This window comes from Cetorhinus maximus, chromosome 16, assembly GCF_964194155.1.
Source record: "Cetorhinus maximus chromosome 16, sCetMax3.hap1.1, whole genome shotgun sequence".
In the NCBI taxonomy this organism is placed as follows: domain Eukaryota; kingdom Metazoa; phylum Chordata; class Chondrichthyes; order Lamniformes; family Cetorhinidae; genus Cetorhinus; species Cetorhinus maximus.
In genome coordinates, this window is record NC_135894.1 from 88,865,095 (window position 1) to 88,877,309 (window position 12,215).

Sequence of the window (12,215 nt, forward strand, 5' to 3'; positions counted from 1 at the left end):
TTCAGGTGCACATATCCAGAAGGGATGTCTTCACAAAAAATTTGAACAGGTAAAGTAATGAAAAGACTAGTGTTTATGGGCCTTACCTAGATTATTTTAAAATCATTTTTATGCTGCTTTTATTCTGCTGGCAGTTAAGTGCTCATGACCTTTTGAATAAATTGTTTAGGACATTTCCCTCCCGACCTCACTCCTAGGAACATTACTGCCGCTGCTTGCAACAACAACAGGTAACTGGATGGTGGAGAACAGATGCATCAAAGGTACACATGCCCTTTAAATATTTATTTGAGTATATGCTTTACATTAATCAGCATGGAGGCTATTCAAACCATTAACTCCCTTGACATATTTGGAGAAACTGTTGCTCCTCCTGTTCTTTTCCTCTCTTCTTTATATTCAGCCATTTTTCAGTTTTCAGTTTCCATGAAAGGTTTATAACTGAAATGCTGACTTTTCTTTTATCTCTAGAGTTGCTGACTGACCTCCTGTGCATTGCACAGTTTTTATTTTCTGTATTTACTTCAGATTTCCAGCATTTCCTGTTTTACAAAGAGAGAAAGGACTTGTATTTATTTGATACCTATCGCCACCTCAGAACTTCCCAAAGCCCTTTGAAACCAATGATATACTTCTGAAGCATAGTCCAGACGAGAATGATGTTGGAACTGAATGGGTTGTGAATGTCATCAATAAGATTCTATCTATTCCCTCGGTTTGGTACTTTTAAACAAGAAATGACTATAAGCTGGAACAGTAAGGCATATTGGTTAGCACAAGTCCCTCACAGCAGGGAATTGGAAGGATGTTGGAAAAAAAAAGTGGCTGAGCGGAGGATTTCCCCAAACTCTTCCCAGCCTCCCTTAGCCTGCATTCTCCTGAACCCTTGGTGAAGGGAGGCTTAGGAATCTCAGCCAGCCCATCTTTTTGTTGTGCTTGCTGTAACAGCCAAAAGGGTAGAAAACCAATACAAATATAAACAAAAAGCTAAAAGCTACTGTGGATGCTGGAAATCCAAAACAAAAACAGAATTACCTGGAAAAACTCAGCAGGTCTGGCAGCATCGGCGGAGAAGAAATCAGTTAACGTTTCGAGCCTTCATGGCCCTTCGGCAGAACTGAAGCATAGTTAGAAGAAGGGAGAAATATAAATTGGTTTAAGGTGGGTGGGGGGGGGAAGAGACACATTGAGGGTGTGGTGATTGTGGAGATGAGCAGATAATCAAAAGATGTCACAGACAAAAGGGTCAAAGAGGTGTCGAAGGTGGTGACATTTGTCTGAGAAAAGTGCTAATTAAGAATGGAATACAGGATATTCAAAGTACAGCTCCAGTGGGGGTGGGGTGGAAAGACTAACAAGGTTTTAGTTTAGATTTTAAAATAATGGAAATACACCAATACAGCATCACCAGTGGGAGGAGGACTGAACAGCAGATGTTGCCAGTCAAAAAGTAATAGCAGGTATTACCATTGTCATGAAATGTGTTCCTAAATCATGACAATAAGGAAGTAAGTGCAGTGATTAGGAAGTCTAAGAATTTGTAGACTATGCAATATATGCACATAAGTTATAAAATGGAGTGCATATTATAATATAGAAATAAAGTATTCTGTGCATTGTAATATATTATACAGTTTTATATTATGGTATTTCATCAAAATGTCTGAAAGAACTGGAAAAGACTATTGTCGTGGGGAATTTGTCACAGGCACAGTGCTTTATATGGACTCCGTGCCACTGAAAGATTATAAACAATAAGCAATGCACACAAATGCCTCATACAGATGGTGGGTTCCATTGGCAGATCATTATTCTCTACATCAACCCTCACCCTTGACAGCACAGAAAATCAAAAGGCTGGTGTGAATATAGAGCGGGGTTCAAAATCCTGCTGGCGTTTGTCACTAACATTAGCGAATGGAGGCAATTATATGCCATTGTCACAATTTTTTGATGTCCGTCATTCAATGTCTTGAGGATTTTTTTCCCTCCCAAACTAAATGTTAATAAAATGATATCCTTATCATAAATCACATTTTGAACTGTGATATTCATGTTTGTTGGTGCAACTCTGAGGTATTTTATGTTCCCCCCCAACCCCCACACCAAACAACCCCGACTTCCCCCAAGCCCCTCAGTAAATCTCCTTGACTCCACAGTAAACATTGATTTAGCATTTCTGATCTGTATGAGCCACAGGGACTCAGCATGAAGGAACTTCTCTCGCTGGGAAAGCAAAGTGTGCTATAACTGTTCTGGAGCCTGCAGGGCCTTTCATTAGTTTCAAATAGAACCCAACTCACTGGGGAGGCCCCTGCTCTGCTTTGATAAGGGATGTTTCTCTTCATCATATTATGTGCAGACAAAGCTTCTTTTATTGACAACGCTCCCATTGCTGGCAAAACAATCCTTCAATCATTAACCAAATGCTATACTATAATTAGAATTAATTGGTGGCTGTGCAGTTATCCTTTTTAATATACATATATATTCTCAGTATCGAGCTAAGGCGCATTTATATGTATTTTTCATGCCCCATCAATCGGGAAGACAGTACCGTGGGTAATATTAGTGGGTACATTTCCTATGTACAGCATTGCTGTTTTTTATTCAATGTAAGTGTTAATCCAATTAATATGTCCTGGCCAAAATTTATCCCTCACCAGCATCACTAAGGCAGACAAACTGGTCACTAATCTCATTATTGTTTGTGGGATGTTGCTGTGTGTAAATTGCCTGCCATGTTTCCTACATTACAACAGTGACTGTGCTTCAGAAATACTTCACTGGCTGTAAAGTACTTTACTGGTATTGCCACTAATATTAGGGAATGGAAGCAATTCTATGTCATTGTCATCAATTTTGGATATCTGTCATTCAAATACCTTGTTATTTTCTTTCCCCCCCCCCCCCACCAAACAAACTGTTAACAAAATGATATTTCTATCATAAATCATGATTTCAACCATGATATCCTTCTGTTTGTTGCAGGAGTTTTGTTCATGTTCACCCATGCCTTCCCCCGTCCCACCATCTCTCAGTAAATCTCCTTGGCTCCACAGCAAACCCAGTAATACAACCTGAGGTGGTGAAAGGCGCTATATAAAAGCAAGTTCATTCTTTTCATTCAAAATGACCAGGTCGATGTTCCCATTAAGCTACTGGAGTGATGGTGGTAACGTCTGTCCTCTAGAGTGGGGGTGGGGCAGGACTGGAAAAAGGTATGAGGTGTGAGCAGGCTTTGTCTGGTCGGGTTTGTTTTGGTGCTGATAAAGCTTCATCGGATTCTCCATTGTTGCAGTAAGAAATAAAAAATAGGCTACTTTACAAAATAGGGGATAAAGAATCAAATTCCACAAACCTAGTCAAATTGCACTTTTCATCATGAGCCCAGCCTGCTGAATAGTCCTAACAGATAGTTGAAAGGCAGTGAGCAGGATATAGCAATGCATCCTAAATACATGTGGGTTCTTCATGACAGAGCGCCTACTATCATCACTTACTACATTAGAGGCCTACATTGCCTATATCTTCAGTCCTCCAGTCTGGGGAGGGTGATTGTAGGTTCTCTTTATCCTTTTCTTAAATCTGATTTACTATTTAGCGAATGTAAATCCCCAAATCCAAGCAATAGCCTCCTCACTTGTTGAATTTAAGAATGATTAGTCCGCTGCTTAGTCTGTAGAGGGGCACACTCCTTGGTAATGTGCAGCATTGGGTATGTCTTTCCACAAGCGCATAAGTGTGAGGTCCCAGCGGCAGAGGTTGGCTGCACAGGGGCCCTGGCCTGTCCGGAACCTGTTTAACAAGGACCACTGTCACTGTGGTAGTTTAAAGCCTGCCATTCAACGGGGTTTGTCACAAAGAACTTGTTAGTGACTTCCCTTATTTCCCATCCCTTGATCCAAAGGATGTCTCCTGGTAGATCTTGCCCAGGAAGGGTGCACCGTATGGGGCGCCAAGAATGAAGGCGGGCAGTAGGCGGTTTGAATTGGTCATCATGGAGTGGTAAGTGAGGTGCAGCATGGATTGTTTCAACTAGCTTGTAGGTTTTCATCAGTCGGAGGATGTGTGGCAGAGTGATATTTGCCAGGACAGGAAGCCAAGGGAGCGCTGTTGAGTGGAGAGTTCCAGTTACAATGCACGTTGTTGCATTCAGTTGAGAGTCAGCAAGATGTGTGTGTGATGACTCTACAGTGTGATAATCTCAAATTACAGCAGCACTTTGTAGTTCATTCTCCTTGCTAATGCGGTTGACGTATGCACCATACCTGAAGAATACAGAATAGCCTTCACCTATTCACCAATGTTCATTTAATCTCCCTCCCCATTGACAGTCAACTTCTCCCAACCCTGGCACACCATTCCAAAACATGCACAGCATTTTCTTTTCCTCAAGTAATGCATTTGCTTGCCGATTTAAGAGTAGGTTCTTGCAACAGCAAATCTGGGTTTTAGAGGAGTTACTATATTTGTTTACAAACTATTTCAGTGTAAAATATCTCGTAAAGAATATAACAGCAAAGCACCGTGAAGTGTGTTTTTCTAGTTGGGGCCACTGAGTTGTAGAAAGCTTGGTTGAGTTTTCATTTTGTAATATACAATGGCCAATTATGCTTCAAGCCCTGCCCTTGGCTGATATAAGCGCAGATTGTGGGTCAATCCTGGGACCTTATTGAGTATGTGATTCAGCTACTCATTGATGTACCTGTAATGTGTGTTTCTATTTGCTGTTTCCTCATGACCTCATTTAATTGTTTGTACAAGTTATTATATACAAGCTGTCATATAACCTAGGTTATTTTCTGTAACAATAGGGTGGGCTTTTTTTGTCTGAAGCATTGAGCAATGCCACTCTGTAATAGGCTGCTGGGAGATAAGTATGTGGAAACCAGGTGATGTGCCTTTTAATTTTCTTGAACATTGCTGAAAAGAGATACATGTTGCCGATGCGTTTCATCTTGCACTCATTGAGACAAACACCAGAATATCAAATTTCAAATGACCTTAGCAATTTATATTGCAAGAGAAAAGGGTGCTCATTGGCTGGCAAGGTGACTCAGATTGGCCGAGGTCATGAGGAAAGGGAAACTATAGACTCCCCAAGATCCTGGGTAATTCACAAAAAGGTGCAAGGCTTGAACATATTCCACACAAAAATAAAAATAACTGGAAAAACTCAGCAGGTCTGACAGCATCTGCGGAGAGGAATACAGTTAATGTTTCGAGTCCGTATGATTCTTGAACATATTGAACATATTCCATTTGTTTGCAGGGAATAGGTCTCTGTAATTAAATGTATGCTGCTTCTAGCAATCGTAAATGAGCCATGTTACGAGCTTGACTGATTATCTTAAATTGGTTGTCAGTGTAGCTATTAGCGCACTCAGGAGTGTTCAACAAGTGTTACCCAATCGCAGAATCGCAGCTAAACATAGACATTTTGTTTTGAGTTTTTCAAGCATAGGTTCTGTACTACCAAACAATTGTTTCTAATTTTCTCTTCCCTTTATTGGAAAGCACTTAGTGTGGACCTCCTGGCATGGGTGAAACTGAGAACTCACTATGTGGCAAACTGTGAGCAAAGTGTGGAGATTTGGGACCCCAGTGCCCTTTGCCATCACTCTGACTGGTTATCAATCAATCTTGAGGACAGAGCCAGATTCTTCCCCTCTCCCTCCTACCCCCAACACTATTTCTAGAGAGATATTCTGGTATTGTGCCATCACTCAACTTCACCTTAACACTTTAGGTATTAAATTGCTGCTTACTTTTGACTGTCAGATACATGGACTTGCTGACATCGGCTCCCACGTCGTTGCTGACCTGGCAAAGGTAATATCCACTGTCTTCCTCCAAAACATGCTTAATTAAGAGAGACCCATTCACCAGCAGTTGGATACGGCCGTTCAGTGCGATTGGCTGGAACTGTGGGACACCTGCACCTACACAGAGAGTGGCGCAGAATCAGAAGTTAGCCCTTTCACTTGTGTTGGGTTACTCTGCTCAACAATCTGAATCACCAAATAAACATTTAAGATTCAGCAACTCCCTTGCTTAAATCTCATCACAGAGGACCAAAGGGAAAGAAATAGAGAGCATTTTAATATATAGTAAATCACTTATAACAATGTGTTGTGAATATCTAGCTCATAATACATATGTTTTGGAATATAGCTTTTAGTTTTAGGAATTAAAGTTTTTACTGTAGAAAATTGGTGTCTGGGTGAGAAACTGATAAAAGCAATCCTGAAGTAAATGCAATTCAAACAAGCTTAGAGTTTATTGGACATAAAATATACGGCCAAGTTGAATTAAGAAGTTAACATCTAGAAAGGTAAGATCATAAACATCAGATGGGTTTACTTAGCTAAAGAACTGGAGACATGGCATCTGCAGTTACTCCAGTAAAGGGTAAGTTATTCGTGTGGTTCCCAGAATTAAGGAAAGCTTTGGAAGTAAAAGGTAGTTAATTTGCATTTCTACCTGACAATAGATCTCTGAAGGCAGAGGGGCATGTTAGTGGGGTGGTGAAAAAGGCATATGGGACACTTACCTTTATCATTGGAGGCATAGATTACAAAAGTCAGGAGGTCATGTTGGAGTTGTATAGAACCTTGGTGAGGCCACAGCTGGAGTACTGTGTGCAGTTCTGGTCACCACATTATAGGAAGGATGTGATTGCACTGGAGGGGGTGCAGGGGAGATTCACCAGGATGTTGCCTGGGATGAAACATTTAAGTTATGAAGAGAGGTTGGATAGACTTGGGTTGTTTTCGTTGGAGCAGAGAAGACTGAGGGGCAACCTGATCAAGGTGTACAAGATTATGAGGGGCATGGACAGGGTGGATAGGGAGCAGCTGTTCCCCTTAGTTGAAGGGTCAGTCACGAGGGTACATAAGTTCAAGGTGAGGGGCAGGAGGTTTAGGGGGGATGTGAGGAAAAACTTTTTTACCCAGAGGGTGGTGACGGTCTGGAATGCGCTGCCTGGGAGGGTGGTGGAGGCAGGTTGCCTCACATTCTTTAAAAAGTACCTGGATGAGCACTGGGCATGTCATAACATTCAAGGCTATGGGCCAAGTGCTGGTAAATGGGATTAGGTAGGTAGATCAGATGTTTCTCTCGTGTTGGTGCAGATTCGATGGGCCGAAGGGCCTCTTCTGCTCTGTGTATGATTCTGTGTGTGAACTGGCTGTGTGTGTTACATTGTCATGGAGATGGCAATGTAACACACATGGCCAGTTGTCAGGTAGAAATGCAAATGTTTTATCTCTGTGAATTCAGCTAGGGCATAGCCAGTAGGCAAGACTGGTTGGTGTTTGGAAAAGCAGCTAAGAGCTGTGTCAGCTTATGCAGCTTGTAGCTCCTTTTAAGTTGAGAGATAAAGACAGACATTTTTTTCATTCATTCACAGGAGGTGTGCTTCGCTGGCTGGGCCAGCACTTATTGCCCATCTCTAGTTGCCCTTGAGAAGGTGTGGTGAGCTAATTTCTTGAACCGCTGCAGTCCATGTGGTGTAGGTACATCCACAGTGCTGTTAATAAGGGAGTTTCAGGATTTTGACCCAGCGACAGTGAAAGAACGGTGATATATTTCCAAATCAGGGTGGTGAGTGACTTGGAGGGGTGTTTCTAGGTGTCGTGTTCCCATCTATCTGCTGCCCTTGTCCTTCTAGATGGTAGTGGTCATGGGTTTGGAAGGTGCCGTCAAAGGAGCCTTGGTGAATTCCTGCAGTGCATCTTGTAGATGGTACACACTGCTGTTACTGTGCGTCAGTGGTGGAGGGAGTGAATGTTTGTAGATGTGGTGCCAATCAAGTGGGCTACTTTGTCCTGCACGGTGTCAAGCTTCTTGAGTGTTGTTGGAGCTGCATTCATCCAGACAAGTGGGGAGTATTCCATCACACTCCTGACTTTTTCCTTGTAGATGGTGGACAGGCTTTGGGGAGTCAGGAGGTGAGTTACTTGTTGCAGGATTCTCAGGCTCCAATCTGTTCTTGTAGCCACAGTATTTAAATGGCTAGTTAGTTCAGTTTCTGGTCAAAGGCAACCACCAGGATGTTGATAATGGGGCATTCCATGATGGTAATGCCATTGACTGTCAAGGGGTGATGGTTAGATTCTGTCTTGTTGGAGATGGTCATTGTCTGATACTAGTGTAGTGCGAATGTTACTTGCCACTTGTCAGCCCAAACCTGGATATTGTACAATCTTGCTGCATTCGGACATGGACTGCTTCAGTAACTGAGGAGTCACGAATGGTGCTGAACATTGTGCAATCATCAGCGAACATCTCCGCTTCTGACCTTATGATGGACGGGAGGTCATTGATGAAGCAGCTGAAGATGGTTGGGCCTAGGACACTACCTCTGAGGAACTCCTGCAGTGATGTCCTGAAGCAACCACAACCATCTTCCTTTGTGCTAGGTATGACTCCAACCAGTGGAGAGCTTTCCCCCTGATTACCATTGAATCCAGTTTTGCTAGGGCTCCTCGATGCCACAGTTGGTCAAATGCGGCCTTCATTTCAAGAGCAGTCACTCTCACCTCACCATGGGAGTTCAGCGCTTCTGTTCATGTTTGAACCAAGGCTGCAATGAGGTCAGGAGCTGAGAGGCCCTGGTGGAACCCAAACTGGGCGACAGTGAGCAGGTTATTGCTAAGCAAGCGCCACTTGATAGCACTGTTGAAGACCCCTTCCATTACTTTACTGATGATGGAGAGTAGACTGATGGGGTTTGTAATTGGCTGGGTTGGATTTGTCCTGCTTTTTGTGTACAGGACATACTTGGGCAATTTTCCACATAGCCGGGTAGATCCCAGTGTTATAGCTGTACTGGAATAGCTTGGCTAGGGGCACAGAAAGTTCTGGAGCACAAGTCTTCAGTACTATTGCTGGAATATTGTCAGGGCCCATAGCCTTTGCAGTACCAAGTGCCTTCAGCCGTTTCTTGGTATCGTGTGGAGTGAATCGAATTGGCTGAAGACTGGCATCTGTGATGCTGGGGACCTACAGAGGAGGCCGAGATGGATCATCCACTCGGCACTTCTGGCTGAAGATTGACGCAAATGCTTCGGCCTTATCTTTTGCACTGATGTGCTGGGTTCCCCTATTATTGCAGATGGAGATACTTGTGGAGCTTCCTCCTCCAGCGAGTTGTTTAATTGTCCACCACCATTCACAACTGGATGCGTCAGGATTGCCGAGCTTAGGTCTGATCTATTGGTTGTGGGAGTGCTTAGCTCTGTCTACCACTTGCTGCTTATGCTGTTTGGCATGCAAGTAGTGCTGTGTTATAGCTTCACCAGGTTGACATCTCATTTTTAGGTATGCCTGGTGCTACTCCTGCCCCCTCCATTGAACCAGGGTTGATCCCCTGACCTGGTGATAATGGTAGAGAGGAGGTTTGAGGGCCTTGAGGTTACATATTGTGTTTGAGTACAATTCTGCTGCTGCTGATGGCCCACAGCGCCTCATGGCTGCCCCGTCTTGAGTTGCTAGATCTGTTCAAAGTCAATCCCATTTAGCATGGTGGTAGTGCCACACAACACAATGGAGGGTATCCTCAATGTGAAGGCAGAAATTCGTCTCCACAACAACTGTGAGGTGGTCATTCCTACTGATACTGTCATGGACTTGGTGAGGATGAGGTCAAGAATGGTTTTCCCGCCATCAAGTCCTTTAGGGCTCAGCTAGCTCGGTCAGTAGTGGTGCTACCGAGCCACTCTTGGTGATGGACATTGAAGTCCCCCACCCAGAGTACATTCTGTGCCCTTGCCACCCTCAGTGCTTCCTCCAAGTAGTGTTCAACATGGAGGAGCACTGATTCATCAGGTGAGGGAGGGCAGTACATGGTAACAAGCAGGAGGTTTTCTTGCCCATGTTTGACTTGATGCCATGAGGTCCAGAGTTGAAGTTGAGATCTCCCAGGGCAACTCCCTCCTGATTGTCTACCATTGTGCCACCTGCCGGTGGGACAGGACATACCCAGGGATGGTGATGGTGGTGTCTGGGACATTATCTGTACGATTCCATGAATATGACTATGTCAGGCTGTTGCTTTCCTAGTCTGTGAGACAGCTCTCCCAATTTTGGCATGAGCCCCCAGATGTTAGTAAGGAGGACTTCGCAAGGTCTACAGGGCTGAGTTTACCATTGTCGTTTCCGGTGCCTATGTTGATGCCAGGTGGTCCGTCCAGTTTCATTCCTTTTTTGAGACTTTGTAACAGTTTGATATAACCGAGTGGCATGCTGGGCCATTTCAGAGGGCAAATAAGAGACAACCACATTGCCGTGTGTCTGGGGTCTCATGTAGGCCAGACCAGTTAAGGACGGCAGATTTCCTCCCCTAAAGGGCATTAGTGAACCAGATGGATTTTTCCTGGCAATCAACAATGGTTTAATGGACTTTTAATTCCAGGTTTTTATTGAATTCAAATTCCACCATCTGCCGTGGTGGGATTCAAACCCATGTCCCCAGGGTATTACCCTGGGTCTCTGGATTACTAGTCCAGCAACAATACCACTACACCATTGCCCCCTTGCCCTGCCCCCTGACACCTGAAGTAGACTATCTGATAGATCTATCATCCAAGACGCAGCCTGTGATTGTGAGCTAGTATTCATGTAAGGCAAAGTTGGAAAGGTGAAAAAAATGCCTGGAAGATTTTTTAATTTGAAGCTAAAGGGTGAAATCTATTGTAATCCTCAATAAAAGGCAGTTAACCTTGTTGCAGTTGGACTTCTGGAAATAATCAGTATGGTTACAGTTTGAAACCAAAGCAGCGGGCTATTGGAAACCAGGGGTGTTTTCTGATGTCCTAAGCTTTGGCCAGAGCTATGGAATCTATAGTTGAGAGGTTGGTAAAGAAATTGGAGGGTCGGTTAGCCAGAAGTTAATGGAAGGACCCCCCATGAAATCTTGTACCTTGGCAAATAGCTGGAACACTGAAGAAAAATCAGAGTGACTTCCAGAGAGTGGGGATAAACCTTTTGGGTTGGTCCCCAGAAATATGAATAAACTTTAAGGATTTTGTAAGATAAGAAAACTCTTGCAGGGGAGTGGGTGGGTGGGGGGGTGGAGGGGGAATATAAAGTAGGACTCAGTTTATATCATAAGTCTCTATAAGCTATAGTGTTAAGTTAGTAGTGTTTACTTTGTTTAATTTCGCTTTATGTATACAACAAAGTCTGTTTTTGTTAAAAATCGTGAGATCTTTGTGGCATAGTTCTGTTGGTTCATTCCTGGGTGACCGGATTTCTTCTTTAAACTTTAACAGCTCCTCATCAGATCGTAACAAATGTAGACAAGTGATCCAGCTCAAAGGCAGCATAATCCAGTACACCCTCCAATCCCGACCTTTCGTATTTTGCCATCAAATGTGATCCCATAGATTAACATTTTCACCGACAGCATTCCAACAATCAGGATAATTAACTTTGAGGCTAAGTTTGAAATGATACCTTTGGAGTATTTCCACACAATGGTCGGTACCGGGTAACCCTCGGCAGAGCAGTTCAGTATGACAGATTTCCCATAAATACCATCCTGGTCAGTGGGCTGTACCACAAAGCGGGGAGGAACTGAAAGAAGCACACATCAAAAATAGCGGTTAAAACCAGAATTACATCCACCAAATGGAAATTCCTAACTCGGGTAATTCTCCGTGACAAAATGAAATCATATGATTCTCAGTTGGGTCGCTTTGTTCTACTGTCTCATGCTGGGGTGTGTTTCCGTGATCACTGACATCCCATTGCTGCTTCATCTGAGTGGATACACATTTTCTGTAAGGGAGCATCGGCAAGCGATTCGGAGTAAGACCCACCACCCCCCACCCCGCCCCCCACCCCCTTTGTTGGCACGACTGAAATCAGCTGGTTCTACATTCTTTTGGGAAGCCCAAAATTGATATCACAGCATCATACAGCAGAGGAGGCTATGGGTGGAATTTCACAGCCCCGTCACGGCGGGGGTGGGGCCATAAAATGTGTCGAGTCATTCAAAAGTCTATTGACTTCGGCGCGGCCATAAAATCCCCCTGGTGTAAAATTCCGCCCTATGAGTTTGCTTCACTGATAATGACAAATCCTGAGTCCAACTGAATTTTTGATTACACATGCAGCCAGTGTGGCAGTGATCAGGTCACAGAGGGTTGGTAGGGTAACGTTCTTGATGTGATGTACATGGACGTCCAAAAGGCACTTGATAAAGT

General features: G+C 43.7%; 1 protein-coding gene across 5 annotated transcripts in view; it reads right to left on the bottom strand.

The window, feature by feature from the left end:
• The window catches only part of LOC144691807 (cell adhesion molecule DSCAM), a 545,084-nt gene that overhangs the window by 201,686 nt on the left and 331,183 nt on the right, over positions 1 to 12,215 (bottom strand). For all 5 annotated transcript variants that reach the window (XM_078560312.1, XM_078560308.1, XM_078560310.1 and 2 more), the window contains exons 9-10: positions 11,464 to 11,583; positions 5,772 to 5,945 (exon numbers count right to left, since the gene is read on the bottom strand). In XM_078560312.1, the coding sequence (XP_078416438.1) occupies positions 5,772 to 5,945; positions 11,464 to 11,583 (294 nt within the window). The remainder of the gene's footprint in view (positions 1 to 5,771; positions 5,946 to 11,463; positions 11,584 to 12,215) is intronic.